The sequence below is a fragment of the Pteropus alecto genome, unplaced genomic scaffold (genome assembly GCF_000325575.1).
Source record: "Pteropus alecto unplaced genomic scaffold, ASM32557v1 scaffold7, whole genome shotgun sequence".
Classification (NCBI taxonomy): Eukaryota; Metazoa; Chordata; class Mammalia; order Chiroptera; family Pteropodidae; genus Pteropus; species Pteropus alecto.
The window spans coordinates 47,611,860-47,631,800 of NW_006494614.1; the positions used below are offsets into that span (position 1 = coordinate 47,611,860).

The window sequence follows — 19,941 nt, forward strand, 5'->3', positions numbered from 1 at the left end:
GATGTACATTTGGATTGTTTCTACCTGTTGGCTGTTAAGAATAATTCTGTGGAAACATTCATGTGTAAGTTTTGGGATATTCGCTTCTCTTGTGTATATACCTAGGAGTAGAATTGTTGAGCTGTATGATCATTAATTGTTTGAGAAACTGCTTCACTGTTTTCCAAAGTGGCTGCACCATTTTACATTCCTACTAGCAGTGTATGAAGGTTCCAATTTCTCTACATCCTTTCCAACATTTGTTTTTCTCTGACTTTTTGATTCTAGCTATCCTGGTTTATGTGCAGTAGTATTCTATTTTGGTTTTGATGTTGAACATCTTTTCATGTGCTTGCCCCTTAATATATCTTCCTTGGAGAAATATCTGTTTACGTCTTTTACCCATTTTCTAATTGGTTTGTCTTTTTGTCACTGAGTTGTACAATTTTTTTTTTTAATATACATATTTTGGATGTTAAGTCCTTATCAGATATATGATTTGCAAATATTTCCTCCCATTCCGTGAGCTGTCTTCTTACTTTCTTGATGATATCCTTTGAAGCACAAAAGTTTTTAATCTTGAAGATGCCCAATTTCCTTTCTTTCTTTCTTTCTTTCTTTTTTTTGTTGCTCATTCTGTGTCATATTTAAGATTTTTTTTTTTTTTTTTCCCAAATTTCAGGTCATAAAGATTTATCCCTGTTTTTTTCTATGAGTTTGATAGTTTAGGTCTTTGAGTTAATTTTGTTATGGTGTGATATAAGGACCCCACTTTATTCTTTTGCATATGGTTATCCAGTTGTCCTAATACCATTTATTGGAAATAATATTTTTCCTCCGCTGAATGGTCTTGGTACCCTTGTTGAACATCAGTTGACCATGTGTATGGGTTTATTTCTGGGCTCTCAATTCTATTCCATTAATTTATGACTGTTTGCATGCCAGTACCACACTGTTTTGATTACCATTGGTTTGTAGTAAGCCTTGAAATCAGGGAGAGTACTCCTATTTTGTTTTTCTTTTTAAAGATTGTTTTGGCCATTTTGTGTCCCTTGCAGTTCTAGATGACAAAATTGCAGTTCCAGTTTTGTGAACAGCTTGTCAGTTCTACAAAAAGTCAGCTGAGATTCTGATTGGGATTGCAGTGAATCTGTAGATCAGCTGAAGCATATAAGCATCTGAACAAAATTAAATCTTCTAATTCTTGACTGTAGGATGTTTTTCCATTTTAGATTTTCTTTCATTTCTTTCAACAATGTCGTATGGTTTTCAGAGTATAAAATTTGCACTTCTTTTCTTAAATTTATTCCTAAGTATTTTATTCTTTTTGAAGTTGTTGTAAAAAATTGTTAATTTTATTTTTCAGATTGTCCTTTGCTAATGTATAGAAATAAAACTGATTTTATGTGTTGATTTTGTATCCTGAACTTTTGTTGAAGTCATTTTTTTAGTTCTAATATAGTTTTTGATAAATTCCTTAAGATTTTTTAAATATAAAAGATCATGTCATCTGCAAATAGAAATAGTTTCTTCTGTTACAATCTGGATATCTTGTGTTTCTTTTCTTGCTTAATTTCCCTGGGTAGAACCTCTAGTAAAATGTTGAATATTACTGGCAAGAGTGGATGTCATTGTATTGTTTCCTCTTCCTTCTATTCGTAGAACTTCCTTTAGTATCCGTTGTAAGGCCTTCTGCTAGCAACATATTCTCTCTGTTTTTGTTTATCTGGTAAGAAGACTTTATTTGCTGGATATTGGATTCTTGGTTGATAGTTTTTTCCTTTGAGAACTTAGAATGCATTATCCTACTGCCTGCTGGCCTGCATCGTTTTTGCTGAGAAGTCAGTTGTCGACTTTAATGCAGTTCCCTTGTCAGTAGTAAGCTGTTTTTCTCTTGCTGCTTTCAAGGTTTTTTTCCTTGTCTTTGACTTACAGGATTTTCAGTATGGTATGTCTGTCTGTGGATCTCTTTGTATTTATCCTGTGTAGAGTTTACTGAGCTTCCTGGATGTATAAGTTACTGCTTTTGAGTAAATTTGGGACATTATTTCTTTGAAATTTTTTTTAACTTTTTCTCTCTGTTCCTTTTTGGTAGTTCCATTACATATATATTGGTGCACTTAATGGTGTTTCACATTTCTTTGAGGCTATGTTCATTTTCCTTTATTTCTTTTCTCTCTAGTCTTCAACTTGTATAATCTCTGTTGATCTATTTTCAAATTTGCTAATTATTTCTTCTGCCAGTTCAGATCTGTTCTTGAGCCTCACTAGTGAATTTTTCATTTCAATTACTGTACTCTTCAGCGCCACATTTTTCATTTGGTTCCTTTTTGTAATTTCTATCACTTTATTAACATTCTCTATTTGATGCCACTTTGTCATTATGCCCTTTTTACTTCTATCATACTTTTCTTTAGTTTTGTGTGCATATTTATAAGGGCTACTTTGAAGTATTTTTTTGTTGTTGTTCAGTCTGATATTAGGTCACTCTCACAGGTAGCTTTTGTTGCTTGTTTTTTTTTTTTTTTCTAGTGTATGGGTCGTATTTTCCTATTTCTTTGCATGCCTCCTAATGATTTTTGTTGGAAACTATACATTTTAGATATTTAAATTAATGTTTTAGATATTAGATATAGTTGGGTACTGGTCTTCCCCTACCTGCCCCCCGTTTTGTTATTTTTATTTGCTTGGTTATTTGTTGTTTAGTGACTAGGTCAGTTACTTTAGCGAAGTTAAGTCTCTCATGTTCCTCAGGGACGTACAGCTCTGGGTATGCCCACTGTTATTCTGAGATGACGGTAGTATTGGTTCTCTTTCTTTCTTTCCTTGACCACGCTCAGCTGTTAAACTCTTCTAACTGATTGTACTATTTCAACAATGCCCAGGAGCATAAGTTACTCTCTATAAACTAATACAAATTGTGGCTTCTTTGAAGGAATAGTAGTTACAGAGTTCTATTTCTGATATTTGTCAGACCACAAGAGGATTCCTCTGAGTTTCTGTATTGTTCAGTTTTCTCCTGCAAACCGTCTAGCCTATAGTCCAGTTGCCTTTTATCACATCCCCCACTGTTCTTTATAATACATTCAGGCTTGAATTTCTCCATGCTCTGTTACAAACGAAGTCAGTTCCTTTGGGAAGAGATTAGGAACTACCTATTTTATGACCTCTTTCTACCTTCAGGCAGCTCTGGAGCTCTGGGTGTGGGGTCAGTGGCATGCTTCTCTGAATGACACTCCTGCTTTAGGAGCTGAGCAGTCAGTGAAGGCAGGGGTAGAAGGATGGGAAGCAGCCTAAGATCCTCTTGACTTAATTCTCCTGGTAGTGGAGCCACCGCCTCATAAGCCAGGCAGTGGTGATTAGGACCCCAGTATTCCCTGTGACACCATGCCCAAGGTGGAGCCTTTGTTCTATGAATTGGATGCTGAGCGGAAGGGAGCACCCACCTCTTGACTGTACTTTCACGGGACTTACCTTAGCAATAGGTACCTGGGGGCAAGATAAGATCCAGAAGTCCTCAGACCTCCAGCTGGAGGAATAGGAAACCTTTGGTTCCTGACTGCAGCAGTATGTAGAGGAGTCTTTGCCTCGCTTGTAGCAGGGGTAAGGAGGAACAGGTCTTGGTTTAAATACCACAGATCTTCCCTTTCTTACTGATTTTTTCTATATTTTTTTGAATAGATATTTCTTTGTTGGTCCTTGGGACCATTTCCAGAGCTTTTCATTGGTTGTTTTATTACTTTTACCATTTTCATTGGATCAGCAGATTAGCCGATCTCTTTATGCTCTCTTGTTAGAAATCGATCTCTGGAGTAGTTTTTGTTGGTTTTTAATTGAGATATAATTGACACATTGTGTTAGTTTTAAGTGTGCCACATAATAATTTGATATAGGTTTAGCTAACATGAGTTAATATCCATTATCACACAGGTATAATTTGTGTGTGTGTGTGAGTGTGTGTGTGTGTGTATTATGAGAACTTTTAAGAGGAATGGTTTTAAGTATTTTGGAATTATCTTTTTTTTAAAGGACTGTAGAATTGTCTTTGAAACTATCTGGGTCTGCTATTTTTTGGCAGAGAAGGAAGACCTCTTAAAAATTTGTTTTAAGGAAATTTGTCTATTTAGACATCACTTTTCTGAGGTCAATTTTGATAAACAATATTTTTCTAGAAAATTACTTATTTGGTCCAAATTTTTAACATATTTGTAGGAGTGAGCAAATTAGTTTCTTATGATTCTCTTAAATTTTTTTCTGTCTGTGGTCATTTCTTTGGGGACTTCTTTTTATGTACCTTAAGCATTATTGTAATTCATTAATCATATAATACTAGAAATAATTTTTCCCCTATAGCTTCACTCTTAATGATTTATTATAATCAGAATTTCTTTATTTCTATAAACACTTTATAATTTTGATTTATTTAATCTTCATAATAACCCTAGAATGTATGTATTATGTTACAATTTTAATTTTTTTGTTGACTACAAGAAATTTAAAATTATTTAAAGCTATTAAATAGATTTGTTTGCTTCCTAATGTCTCAACCTAATCACCATCCAAAAAAGTAATACAATTTTTGGTTGTCTATGGAATGCATTCTATTCCATGAATTATTTTAGCAAAGCTAATGGGGAAAAAGTTTACCAAAATTTTCTTCCTCAGTTAACAATTATTAGTACTTAAATTTGTAGTTAGCATGAAATATTTCTTTTAAATGAACATTGTACATTTGGAAAGTCAGTGTAACAATTATAACATTTAAAATGAAACTTTGAAAAATGTAAAAAAAATCATAACCTCTCCACTTTAACATTTTAATTTTATTGTTACATGTTCCCTTTCAATTTTTGTCCACATACATATTTTTTATAAGTGCAGTAATAGTGTATTCTTTATTTTGTGTTTGACAAAGTGAACTATTAAAAATACTTTTAAAAGAAGTTAATTTAAAAATAAAGATTCAAAAAGAAAATGTTCTTGCTCCTTAAATTTTTAACAACCTTTATAGTTTAAGTGGTTAGTGAAATATTTGATGTAGTTAGGAATATGTAAAGCTACATTAACATTTGTTTTTGACTTCTTATCCTAATTCTTTTATCTCAGTCATTTGCATGGTATAGATTGTTTATCTGTAAAGTTCCAGTGAATGGCTAATTTGGTTTGAAAGCTCTTATATGACATGGTCCTATACAAAGGGAAAAAATCTTGTTTTTAAGAGAATTTAATAACTTCTAAAATGTTTTAATTGTATTCTTTAATGAGAGAAATTAGGAAAGATAGGAATTTGAGAAATAAAAGTTTAAAGAGTTTCATCCATATGAAGAAAGCTTTTCTTTAGGTGAGACTGAGTACATGTGTGTAACTACTGCCCTCTTGGGTTGATATAAATTATGTTTTAAAAAATAATTTGTACTGATACTTATTTTTCTTCTTTCAAAGGTGTTAAAATCATCACACAACAAGTTCAACCAAGTAAAATTTTACCCAAACCAGTGACAGCAACTCTGCCTACCAGTAGCAATTCCCCTATTATGGTGGTTAGCAGTAATGGTGCGATTATGACAACTAAACTGGTAACCACTCCTACTGGTAAGTTTTCTTGAGCATCAGTACAGTCATTTGTCATATATTCATTGAGTAATTCCTCTGTACCAGCAATGTGCTTGACACTGGGGATAGAGATTAATGAGACAATTCTTCAAAGAGGCCTTTCTTGACTTCCCGCTTCTCCCTAACTTAAAATAGCTCTCTTCTTATTGTTGTACTGTCCTTTATTTTCCTTTATGGCACATACTACAATTTCTAATTACTAATCTACTTGTTTGTTGATTTGTTTAATGTTATTTATCTTATTAGACCGTAAATGTCTATGAGGAGTCCCAGCTCACAAGGATCTCACTTTGATGAGGTTGAGAGTCAGTATAAATCACAGTCTAGTAAGCATTTCTCAGACTGAGAAAGCACAGTATGGCATATTGCCTAGATATAAGAATAACCTGGCTATGCCCAGGGTAGTAACAGTGTACGAACATTTAAAATAGTATCATCCTTTGTGACCTTGAATAGTTTCTTAATCTCTCTAAATCTTTTGTCTTTAAATGGGATAATAATACCTGAACCAAAGGTTATTGTTAAGTATTAAATGAAATCAAGTATGTAAAGTCCCCAGCAGAGTGCTCAGTAGCTATTACTATTAATTAATATTAGAATTATCCATTACTATTATTTTAAATTTGTATAAGTCTTACCAAGCTTTGTGAGAGGGACAGTATTTAGAGGATAGAATCTAAATAGTGTAAAATCATACCTGTCTGAAGTTTGTAAGCTATCATCTATTGGCCAGTGTATAAAGGTCTGTACGAAAATTGCACTTAACTCTAACTTAGGCTTTATTAGCTCCCATTTTCAGCTACAAAACAGAGACTTACATTAAGCAATTTGTACAAGTCCACAAAGTTAATAAAAGACAACTGGGATTTGAACCCAGATCTGTTTGACTGCATACCCAGTGCCTTTTTTTTTTTTAAATAACAAGCTCAAGTTGACTTTTTTTCTGGTTATAATTCAACTGATTCAAACTATGGATCTATATAGCATAGTTATTTTGTACTAGGTTTTGTTCTGATTCAGATGTTTCTTTTTAACCAGTTTAAATTAATTCTAATGTTCTTTCCCTCCTTCCTTTTTTGGATAGGGATTGTATTTTTAAATGATGAATAACTTGCTAAAAGCATTTTTTGGAGGAGAAGGTTGTTTAAAATAGTTATCACAATGACCTCTGAATCTAATTATGAAAAAACTTTTTTCAGTTGAAGATGTTATCTTAGTTATCTTCATTCTTAGTGTAGGAATGGTATTTCTGAATTACCGAATTTGTAAGAAATGACAACAGATTCTTCTGGTTAGTTTTTAACTCCTGTTTGGGAAAAGGAAAAAGCCCTAGAAATAGTGGGGAAGAGTATAAAATCCTTTGAGAGACATGAAGAAAAATATTCTAACAAGTCAGTTAAAGTTAAGGAAATATGTAAATAGTGAACTTTTTAGGCTAAAAAGAAATATTCCTGGCAACTCTCGGCAGCTTCAACTTTAATCTCTAGTAAACTGATGGAATAACTCTTTAAAAGATGAAAATATATTTCAGAGTAGCAGAGTACAAAACAGTGAAAGTTTATAAAATTTTAGGCAAACAGTACTGCCTTATTTGCTGAGTGCTGACGTTGGGTTTGGCACTGAGACAGCATAAAACAGATGCAGAGACCTTAAAATCTATAACAGAAATAGCTTAAATGCTCTGGCAGGAAAGATGATTAAATTTAAGTTTATTTTGGCATAAAACTAGTGGAAGAAGGATAGTGGAAGAAAGGAACAAAACTATACTTTTTCTTAGGGTTAGTAATTTGATGCAACACATCACAATATTTTATGTGTAAAATTAATTTGAATTGACTTGGCTGTAGTTCTTGCTATGTACATCGAAAACGCTGTAAATTGTTAATGTCTCGACACCTCGAATTTCCATTTTCAAGTTCAAGCAATGTAGGTTACATTAAATTATACTTTTAACTGCCTAAATTGTCATTCTTCTATAAGTAATAACAAGTTTTTCTTTTGGCTTTTCCTTTTTTATAGGCACACAGGCAACTTATACCCGGCCGACAGTGAGTCCATCCATAGGTCGGATGGCTGCAACCCCTGGAGCTGCAACCTATGTGAAAACTACCAGTGGTAGCATCATTACAGTAGTACCCAAATCATTAGCTACCTTGGGGGGCAAGATAATTAGCAGTAATATAGTTTCTGGTAGGTATATCTGAAATATGTAAAAGGTGTAGGTGACTAGTAAGAGGAAAAAAACATATTTCAACTGTTAAAGGATTCTGTTTGATGTTAGTTTTATGCATAGAAGTCTAGAGCTGTTTTTAGTCCTGACATTTAGTGATTAAATATAGTTTTTTTTAGTTCTGATATTAAATCTTCACATATTAAATTTTTGATAGTTTTAAAATAGAACATAAATGTTGCTTTTAATCAGAATGGAAAGATTATGGTTTACATTTGCATAGAGATTTTTCATTTATAAAGTGTTCTCCCATTTGTTAATCCATTCAGATCTCATAACTCTGAGATAGTTGGTACCATCCCCAGTTTACAGAAGCAGACAGATTTAAGGTTACAGACATGAAATTGACTTGTCCGAGACCACACAAGCTAGATAGTGGAAGAACTAGTATTTATTTATCTAAATGTGTTTGAGGGACCGTATCTCATAATTTCAATTATTAATGTAATTTTAGTTGATTAAAAATAAAAATACTTGAACATCCTTATTTGTTTTTCACCATTTATATTGACTCTTTTAAAAAACATTTTACTCAGATGTGGAAAGCTAATTTATTGGTATTTTAGAACCTTACCTGGTTTTTATTGGCTCATTAATTCCTGAAGTATTTGGGTTGTGGATTCTGAAGTGGAATGTTAATATGGCATTCATTTTCATTGATTATTATTTTTTAATTAAAATGATATAAATAACTCTGATCAAGTAAACCCTGAGGACTTTAACTGTCAACCAATTTTGTAGACTAGCCGTATTTTGTATGCCCCAGGTGAGTTGTTGTAACATTCTAAAGTGAAAGGACTGAAGTTCCTGGCAGTAATATGATGTTGCTGATAACTCAGTGAATAAAAAAAAGCAAAGCAGGGCATGGTATTGGCATAAAGTACTATATTTAAAGCTGTTAATTTTGGCTCTGCTTTTAAGTATAAGTGAAAAAAGCCAGTGTTTGCCAGATTGAGGAGAGTGAAACCAGGGGAAAGAATCATCATACTCCAGATTTTAAGAGGATATGTTAAATAACAGTTAAAACTCAAACTATATTACCTAACAGTATCTTTAAATAGTATAGAGCACATACTCAATTAAACATTTCTCAAAATGTTTTTCATTGGTATGTAGCTTTTTATGACTGTAAGTTTTTCTTTACTTAAATTTGAATTCATGGTACCATATAGCTTGAAGGAATGTTTAGATGTTACAAGGCTGCTGTTTTCAGACCTTTTTTATAATTTAGCTGCTTTGTGCCTGGTTAGAGCAATACAGGCAAGCACATTTCCTAGAACCAGAGAGGTTCTTGGATATAATAACATTTATACATTTTATCAGGTACATATTTTCTATTTAAATATAAAGCAACTCATAGTTAATTGCTATTTTAAGTGTATGGGTATACCTGAGAAGAGTTCTTAAATTTTTTTAGCACTGTAGGATATACTTGGCACATAGTTGAAACACCTTTATTTATTGCATGGAGCTCATTTTGTCTCTACCTCTGCTTTGCTATTTGACACTTTATTCTAAAGAACGTCCCTCATTTCTGACTACTCTAAACTGATCCTTATGTTACATATCAATATTCTTTATAAAGACAGTTCTCTTATAATAGTATTGTTGTCTATGATACTGTGATTATTGGTTAGTTTATTAGTAGTTTTCAATCCCAGGTTGTCTGTTTACAGTAAACTGATAAGCCTGGTTGGATGAATTTAGATAGTTTTGTGCTTTCATCCATGAGCAGATGCTGGATTCTAGATTCCATACCTACCCCACCTCCAGACCGCCCTCATTCCCTAACACAAAATGTACACTTTTTAAAAAATACATACACACAAACATCTAGCTGTAAGAATAGAAAGCTTTTTAAAAACGTGGTTTCTTTTCCTCATTGTAGAGAATTTGAAAAATATAGAAAGATACGAAGAAAAAAACTTAAAGTTTTCACTATACAGAGAAATGTGTTGATTTAAGTGTGTATATTTCTGTTCATTTTTTTTGTATAGATGCATTGTGCATATATATATATTTAAATTGAGAACTAATATAATCCGTTTTATCTTTTTTCATGTAATATTATTTTCTCATTCTATTAAATGTATTTTGACACCCCCCCACCCCTGCTTAATTGCTACACAGTATTCTCTTATATGATGCACTATAATTTCGCCATTTGTTGAATGTTTTGAGTTGCTTACAATTTTTTTGGTCATTGTCAATAATTCTGTGATGAACATTATAACACATAAATTATTACATGAAGTTCTTACTTCCTTTGTATAATATCCTAGAAGGCAAGTTCACGTTTCCGTGCTTCCAAAGTGTATTTTAAAAGGTCAAGTTTTTCTTTTTATTGGAATAAGCAGTTAAATAGAGGCATGACTTTTTGCAGTTATTTGACTCATGTAGAGTCATTTATTTACTTACATGTGTATACATAGAACTATCAGATATGTAAAGTTTTTTTGTGAGCTTTGTTAAGGGGTAGTTAAGAATCGTGCATATTTTATGCAGAAGATTGGATCCCTTAGAAGTGAACTCATTATCTTGACTCTGAGGACATTATGAGAACCTGTGACAATGGCAAAACTTGATTTTGATTCTCTTAATCTTTAGTATAATGTCAGGCAAGGAGCAAGTGTTTATATACTTTTTAATTCATTCATTCATTTGCTCATTCTTGAGCAAAACAATGTAAAACATTACCCAAGAGACCAAGATTTCAGGGTGACTTAAGAATCTGTGAACCGTAAAATCTGGGCCAGTAAATTTGTGTTCTTTAAGCCTTACCTACCATAATGCTCAAACTTTTATAGGTTTCTTATTTTTAAAAAGGAATCTGGATTATATGATCCAAATGCGATTCACAGTTATTTGCACCCATTGTATCATAACTCTTTAAGTGAAGACTGTGTATATATGTGGGTTCTCTGATATGCTATGAGCCAGATGTTGGACTGGGTGCTGTGATACATAAAGATATACATGAGGTGCATTCTCTGCCCTACAAAATGCTAAACTTGCATACCTTCTGTTGTGACATGAGAAGCGTAGACTAAATTCTATGGAAGCATAGAGGAAGACCTTTTTTAAAAATGAAACTACTTCTTTCTCCAATATAACATAGGTATCACCTGAGATATAGAAACATGCTCACTGGGATTTTAGACTTTTGTAATTTGATAATTCTAGTCATAAATTGTATTCTATTTTAATATAATGCTATACTTGCTTTGCCTTATGCTGTGCCCTTTTCTTCTATTTTCTGACATCTCCCCTGCCTCATTTTATTAAGCTGGCGAACTTGATTTGTAACTGTCTCATAAACTAGCATACCTGTAATGGAAAGGATTAGACATTTTTATAGATAGAAATCACTTATTAAGCAAGTGTTGTCAAAAAAGTGGTTCTTGTACTTTGGTGTAGAGTTAAAGCTTGGTTTACATTTTTTTGAGGTAGTTTCTAATGCTTACTTTGTAAAAAAATTTTATTAGTCAAAATTTGGTAAGGCTTCATTGTTAAAAGAGACATCATAACTGGGGGGATTATGTTAATTAAAGGATTGGATCTAATTAAGACTTAAAGTTGATATAAGTGAACAATGGGCAGCTTGGTTTTTTTGGCTCTTAACAGCCTTCTATTCAGAGATCATGGATAAAGGAAAAAAACATTTGTGAATCAGGTGCATGAATAAAAGTTCTTTTTTATGTAACTTGAGTGTGTTACCTCAATTTACATAAAAAAGAGCTATATTATAAAGATACTGTAACAAGATTGCCATAAGTCGACATAACTAGAATAGTCTTATTTTTAGTACAGTCTTGTTTCTAAATCTTTAGTAAGGAATGCTAAGGTTTTCCAATAGAAAGGAATAAAATTTTGTTTTTCTTCTTGAGAATATATTAATCAGTCATGTTTTTAATGAGTACTTGTTCTGTGCTTAGTCATTTGATAAATGATATACACACCTATAGAAGAAAAATATGACTTGCCTGTTTTCATAGGCAGAGGAAATTACAGGCGCAAAAGTTGCATTGGGACTGGTATGCTCAAGGACCAATGTGGAAACCAACACACTGAAGGAGAGGTATATGTTGGATAATCCTGACAATTAAAGTCTGGCGGAACCTGGAAAGCTAAGCAGAGGAGTTTGGGCTTTGTGTGGTAGGTAATAGGAAGCCATAGTGAAGAAGTTACATGTTAGACTAGAGTTTATGGTGTGTATCATGGAATAGGAACAAATAAGATCAAATTGATAGATTAAAGGCTAGATCGTATAGAATTTTGAAAACCAAAAGGGAAAGTTGGAACAAGGTACAAGAGAGATTAGGAAGGTTTTTAATGAATTTCACATGCTCAGGGTTCTTGACATGATGAAATCAGTTTTTTGTTTGTTTGTTTGTTTTTCTAAAGGACATTTTTTGATAAGACAGGGACCATCAGATCTATTTGCATGATAGAGAAACTTGAAATAGAAAATAATGGGAAGCCAAAAGAGGTGAGGGCCTTTCCTTTCTGCTGACATTGATAACATTTTGAAAGAAGACATTATGTTGGTGACAAAAGTTCATTCACATAATATTACTGAGTAATTGCCACACACTGTGTGCTAAGCACTGAGGAATCAGTGACATAAAAGATACAGTGTGTAGCTCAAGAGGCGTTCATTTTGTTGGGGGATACGTGGAGCGAAGACAGACATGAATCAAGATTTGCACCAGGATTTCCAATTTAGACAATTAGAAGAATACAAATTTGATAGATTTCATAGGCAAAAGAGAAACAGATTATAGAAGGATGTGGGGGAGAGGGCAAGATAATAAAATGTTTGGATCAGGACATACAAATCTACAAAGTAGATCCTAATAGTTGGAAATACATATGTGTATATACATATACACACACAAATATATAAAGTAGACTTTCATCCTCTTTAGATTGCTGCAGATATTAAGAGCACATATTTAATCTGTCTTAGTCTCTGAGTCAGTGTTTATTTTGTCTTTTGATCACACCAAAAATACATGACATTTCTTTTCATAAGTTTTTCTAGAGTCTAGTGTTATATGAATTTTGATAAGTATTTACCTCTTTTTTGATGATCTTTTTGAAGAATTTTCCCATCACACTAGATATAGTGATAATACTGGGTTTGGGGAAAACATAAGCCATATAATAGAGATTCTAATTTGTTTCAGTTAACTAGTCAGGAGAGGAATATTGTTGGAGAAACTGATAGCGATATTTTTAAGTTCTGAGTTTGGTGTGTAGGTCCTCAGATTCCAAAAAGATGACTGTTGTTAGGAGTCAATTCTTAATGTTTTCTCATTCTAGGACAACTTGTAATTTACTATTCCAACCCTTTATTTTCATCCACATGACAGCCTTCACATCATCTAGGGATGACAATTATATGTATAAGTTGTGTACAATATAAACAGATATAATTAAATAATCACTAGTCTTTAACTCAGGCCTCCTTTTCTCCCCCATTCTCTAAGGAACGACTACCAAAATCACTACAATTCCAATGACTTCCAAGCCCAATGTGATTGTTGTGCAAAAGACTACAGGAAAAGGAACGACCATTCAAGGCCTCCCGGGCAAAAACGTTGTTACAACTTTGCTAAATGCTGGAGTAAGTAAGAGCTTGAACTGCAGACTCAGCAATCCACTGAAGACTTAAAAGACCAGCTATACACATATTTGCCTAAGGACTTCAGAACCCAACAATAGCCGGAATGGCTTGATTTACCACTACTGTGATGTAATAACTTAAAACGCCATCCACTGATACCATTTTTCATAGTAATTTTTAAAACATGTTGTTTATAGCCAGGTTGCTTATGACCATGCTTTTAGATGCTTAGCTTGGTCCAGATGGAAGATTCCACTGGCTTAATTACAGGGAACCTCTGTTAGAGGATAAGTTTATTCCTACATGTTGTCAATAGATAATGGCCTAGTATTTGGGCAAAGAGAAATATTTGAGATTAAGACTAATTAACAGGGATTTGTTACTTTTAGCTTTTCATTTTTACCCCTGAGCAAAAAATAAAGGAAAGGAAAAAGGAAAGGGAACAGAAGGGGAAGGGAAAGGAAAGGAAGAAATAATAGATTCATTTATAGTTCTTTTTGTTTATATTGATAAGTAGTTTTTAAGAGGTTAAGAGGTTTGGAGTTAAATAAACCTGGGCTTTGTCTCTTAAGTATCAAAGTTGTTTGACTTGGCTAACTAATTCAACCTCTCTTATCCTTAATTTCCTCATTTGTATGTTGGGGATGACAATCTCTACCAGTGAGTTTGTTCACTGATAGCTGTTTTGAAAGTACTTGAAAGAATGTCTGGCACATAGAAAGTCCTCAATAAATTCTTTTATAATTATTACTCTTGGCACTTAACTGTTTAGGCTTGGTAATAATGTCCCTACTTTGCTAGAAAAAAGAATGCTATACTTCATTGTAATAGATCTCTAGTTGCTTCCTACGCATCACAGTCTTAATGTTGTTGATGGGGATCCAGCAATAGATTTTTTTCATCATGTGGGAAAACATAGATTGTTCTCAACCTGAGTTCACATAGTAAGCCAAAAGTGAATCCAGGATTAGAATTTTGATTTTCAGAACCCTTTATAGTTTGGTTTGCAGTTTCATAGAACTCGGTATGTAAGAGAGGATGCTGTGTACCCTAGGTCCTATGTTCCCATAGATCTAAAGTCAATCTTAGCTGCTAGATATAGGTAATAGCAATACTTTGGCACAGAAAATTATAGTAAAGCAAGCAGAAAATAGTATATGATCATCCTCTTTGTCACATACCACCACTTGCTCTGTATGTACCACTTACTGTCCTGTGCATGCTCTCACACACATCAGAAGACCTTTTTCAAAAAATAGCCTGCTAGTTGGTTTTGATCGGCTTTGAATGAGTCATTATACTTGGAAAGGGCCTGTAAAGCCATTTTAAGGGTGAGGCATGTGAACTTACAAACCAGTGCTCCTGGCAAATGAACAAGAGCTCTTTCCAGAGATGCTGCTGTGAAGAGGACGTGTGTGTTAAATAATCACACGATTGGCAGATATTCATGTTTCCCTTAGACAGTTACAACAGATAGTTAATCTTATGATTTTTGTAATCATATTTAGCTTTAAATTTGATTACCTTTTTGTCAGCTCACCTGAGTGTTTTATTTTTACTGGCTGCTAAGTTTAGACAGCCACATATTTGAATGAGGATGAATGAAAAATAAGAAAAAGTGATAAGGTGAAAAATTTCAGATCCTTTTTATTTATGGATTTTAATTTAAAAAAACTTTAGTAATTTGGTAAAAATCACTGTATTTAATTTAGTTCAAGTAATGACGTCATAAATGACCAGAAAATGATACTTAAGAATAAAGCAGATGAAAATGTAGAAAATGGTGAAAAGTTAATGGGCTTAAGCTATCTAGTTAATAGACTAAAGTGATATTAGTAACATAGTAAAAATGAAACATGGAAAATGCCCTAATTTTTTCCTTTGTGTTTTCCTGTATAACCTCAGAAAGAATGTTAATATCTTTGCTCATTTCATCTCTTGTCCATACTTTTTCACATAAATTTGCTATTCTTATAATTTTATATTTGAGGAACTTAATTTATTTTGTACGTTTACATTTAGCTATTGGTATAGTGTAAAGTAACTTTTTTATTACATAAATGTTCATTTCAGATAAATTAGAAAATAAAGATGAATGCGAGGGTGGATCAAGACCCATAATCCCAATTCTTAAATAACCGTTGTTAACATTTTAGTATATATTCTTCTGTAATTTTCTAGCTCTCCTGATATATGTATTCTATGAATGAGACAGTATAATAAGTATTCTTACATGAGCAATTTTTTAAAATTCACTCATAAAGAAAATGCTTTCCTTAGACAGAAAGTCAGATGACTTCCAAGATCATTTCAACTAAGTCTAGGATTTTTGATCACCTGGAAACATTGTTCTTTGTTGTACAGTTTATAGCCTTTTTCTAGTCATCCTGATAAAGTCTTTTTGTGCTTTTATAGTAAAAGGATAGTTTTTATTGTTTAAATGCATGTAAGTCTTATATGTTTACTGACTTTAATTTAGGGAGAAAAGACTATTCAGACAGTACCAACGGGAGCAAAGCCAGCTATTATCACTGCTACAAGACCCATCACCAAAATGATTGTAACTCAACCAAAAGGAATAGGTTCCACAGTTCAACCAGCAGCTAAAATTATCCCAACAAAAATTGTTTATGGGCAGCAAGGGAAAACACAGGTATGCTATAAGATATGGTGATTTTTCATGAATCAGGTATATTTGAAATTCCTAAAATTCCAAGGTAGAAATTTGAATGAAAAGATTAGTAATCTTTAAAAAATCAGATTTTTAAAAGTTACAAATGAATGTATATAATTAATTACCCATCTGTTTTCAAAACCTATCTTTCTCTCTGGTACTTTTTTTTTTTTTTATGTCTAAATATTTGTCATTTTCATGAGCAATGATTTGAGAAAAGAATCCCCTTGGACTAAAATTTGCTGAAGGTGTATATTGTTACTTTAGGAATATATAGTTGAGGGAGAATGATAGTTACTCAAACTCTCAAAAGTATGTACTTTTTTTTTTTATAAGCTACTATGACTTTCAAAAGCTATATATTATAAATTTTGCTTTACTTGAAACCTAAATAATGAAGAAGCTAGAAATCTTTAGTTTTCAGCTACTAAGGGAACTTTTCTGGAAATTTGCCTGGCAAATTGAGGCTCTGTATTTACTCTTTATGTTGCTGGGCTACTGTTTATTTTGCAGATACTTTAACTTATTGTATGAGAATATCAAAGGAAACAGCTTTGGCTGAGAAATGCTATCTTAGGACTTTTGTAAGAAGTAGTAATTTACCTATAAACTAATAATTTGTCTTTAGAATTGATTCTCTCAGAACCATAGCCAAATAGTTTACTATCTAAACAAATAAGTTTTGTGATCAGAAATAAGTCCAGATTGCCTTTTAAGTTTCAGCAGCAACAATTTCATTTATTCTATCTAAGTCATTGTATCACTTATGTTTTCATTCTTGAATTCTTGGAAATGGGTGACTTTATATAGAGCATGAAAAGGTTTAGAATCTTATACATGGGAGAAATAAAAAATAAATTTAGTGAGTTAACAGTTTTATTCCATAGTCAATTCCCAGAGTCCAAATTTTGAAGCAAAATGGTTCAGTTTGAAAATTTTTTCCTACTTCACTTGTTTTAGCATCTGTGGTTTTCATCTTTTTCAGAAATTGATTTCCCACATGTTCCATATTGCTTCTAATAGTTGTCAGAATCATTGTTCCTTTGGGGATATCCTCAAAGATGATTTAGATCCCAAGTAAGTTTACTTTGTGTCAATTAGGAATTTCATTTGAAATGAAAAGAAACCTGAAGAACAGTGACTTAAATTAGGGTTTTATTTTTATTATGTTAATAAATGTTCAGAAGGGGGAATTCTGGGATTCCATTGGGAATGTAGGCTCATCATAACTTTTTTGTTTTGCCATTCTTAGCCTGTTGCTGTCAGTTCTACCATGTAGCCTACAGATTGTTAGATTGACTCCTGAAGTCATGATAGGCAAGAAAAAACGGGCAAAGTCTCTTGTCAGAACCATAGTTGTTGCAATCTAGCATTTACCACTTAAAATGTCTGTGGTTTGACTATAATTTGTTCATAGTTGAATTAGTCTGATGAACAGCACTGTGCTCAAAGCATAGTAAATGTACAGAATGCTATTTTCCATGACAAGAAATTATTATTATTTATGACCTAGAAGTTTAACATTTTAAATAGTATTGTAAAACTTAAACTGGGTATATTTCTGCTTTTCTTCTAGGTTCTTATTAAACCCAAACCAGTGACATTTCAAGCCACAGTTGTTAGTGAACAAACAAGGCAACTTGTCACAGAAACATTACAGCAAGCATCCAGGGTGGCAGAGGCTGGTAATTCTTCTATTCAGGAGGGAAAAGAAGAACCACAGAGTTATACAGACAGTAGTTCTTCTTCTACAGAGTCCTCCCAAAGTTCTCAAGGTAAGATCTATTTTCCAATTTATATTATTGTTGCTGACATAGTACCCTAGTTCCAAAATAGATGTATCTAGGAATTTCAGACCAACATGTATGCTTTGATTTGCCAGTTCTTTTTATTTTTTTTGTTTGATATGTAATCAGAGAGCTGAAGTTTTGTTTTTGATAAGACTTTCCATTCTTTCCTGAATGGTATATGTTCATCAAATAATTGGGAAACTTTAGATAATGAATTTGATAGGTAGGTGTTATCAGACTGTTTAACAGCTGTGATTCCTCCTTTTTGCTTTGGGTAAGTAGAAGTTTGCAATGGTTGTTGCTGAACGTTGAGAAAGAATCAAGGTGGTGAGCGGTGGGCCATAAATGAGATGTAAGCAAGGTGACCACATTGCAGTTTGTATGGGACAAGTCCTAGTTTATGTCTTTTCTAGTATAATTATTATTAATAGTTTTCCCTTTCACTCTCAAAGCTATCCCAGTTTAGATGATAATTGTATGGCTCTCCTAATTATAAGGAAGAAGCTATGAAGCTAGACTTCATAATAAGGAAGTTCTTTGTCCTCAGTGCTATTTTAAGTATGTTGTTTTTATAGGAAATATCTTGAAATAAACTCATGATCACAATCTTTGAGACCTACAAATCTAGTACTCGTGTCTATCAGTTACCTTAACCACCCTTATTTTCAGGTGGGCCTTTTAAGTGATATATACATGGAGTATTTTTAGCTCTTGGTAGATAGCTAAGTGACCAAGCCTAATGGATCAAAACCATACCTGTTTAGGTCATTTACTAAATATTGGACCACATGCTTTCCACAGCTCCTGAACTTTTATTCCTAATTGGATCTTCTTTTTTTCTCTTTCTCATTTGGGAATAGGTTACCCTTATTGAATTCCAGATTTAAAAAATATATACATTAAAATTTCTTTTCTTGTATTCTGCTGAATTTTTAAAGGTTTTAAGATGGATTAGATAGAATACAAGATTATGTGAAGTAAAACAGAAGAGAACAAGAAGTTGAAACCAAGGGTAGGGATTTAAGACGAACCGAGGTATGAGGCATATGCAAAAATGCACCCTGTTAAAGACATTGCTTTAAATAGGCCGCCGTTTAGTTTCTAGTATGATTTTTCCAGAAGCTTCATGATCTTGTTAGTCATGGCAAGGGTAGGGAATAAATCCGGGTTAAGCAAAGCATACTTATTGTAGAACTTTTCAGAGCCATTATATGCTAATATATTGTGAAAGATGAAGAGTGGAGTATATAATGTAAAATGCTCCCCAACTTTTTTAACCATGGAACCCTTCTTTTGTAGAACATCTTTAGAAACTAATGTCCTCTGGAACATTTTGGGCAATGCTGTCTAGGCAATTAAATACCATGAAAGCCTTAGGCTTTATGACAGTATTTCAGAAGGAAATACGTATTACATCATAGAAGGGATGTAGACATGTTGGGTTTAGTTTAGAAGAAGATGGTTTAAATGGATAAGGCATCTAGGAATCACTTTATATGAGGTAGAGACAGGACATTTATCATGGAGAAGAGAAGGTGAGGCTTGGATTGGGTTGAGGGGTGTATAGGAGCTGTCATCAGTTATCTTGAGGACTGTGATGTGGAAGAGGGAAAAGAATTGGTTTTTGTGGATACCTGGACGGAAACCAGAACCATTGGGTAGAGGTTACAGGAAGACTTGTTTTCACTCCATATAAATAAAATTCTGATTGTCATAACTGTGCAGAGATGGAAGGGAACTGTTTTGGAAAGTGGTGAGTTCTTTGATGCTGGAGTTCCCAGACTGGCTGGGATATTTGTTGTGAAGATTTGGGCATAGGATTGATAATAATGTTAAACGAACTTTTAGATCTTTTCTAGCTGAAAGGTCTTAGGATTCTATGAAAGTATGATATAGGCATTTTATAGTAAAGACATGAGACATTCTTCCATAGTGATGCCTGAGTGTGCCTTTGGATGTAGCAGCACAGTATGTATCCCTAGTATCTAACGTGTAGTGGGTATCCAGTAAATATTTGTTAAATGAC

General features: G+C 33.1%; 1 protein-coding gene across 16 annotated transcripts in view; it reads left to right on the forward strand.

Moving 5' to 3' along the window:
• Positions 1-19,941, forward strand: part of EMSY (EMSY, BRCA2 interacting transcriptional repressor) — an 80,525-nt gene that overhangs the window by 43,157 nt on the left and 17,427 nt on the right. For all 16 annotated transcript variants that reach the window (XM_025042904.1, XM_025042897.1, XM_025042899.1 and 13 more), the window contains 5 exons: positions 5,422-5,571; positions 7,612-7,782; positions 13,315-13,451; positions 15,931-16,104; positions 17,702-17,900. In XM_025042904.1, coding sequence (XP_024898672.1) covers positions 5,422-5,571; positions 7,612-7,782; positions 13,315-13,451; positions 15,931-16,104; positions 17,702-17,900 — 831 coding nt within the window. The remainder of the gene's footprint in view (positions 1-5,421; positions 5,572-7,611; positions 7,783-13,314; positions 13,452-15,930; positions 16,105-17,701; positions 17,901-19,941) is intronic.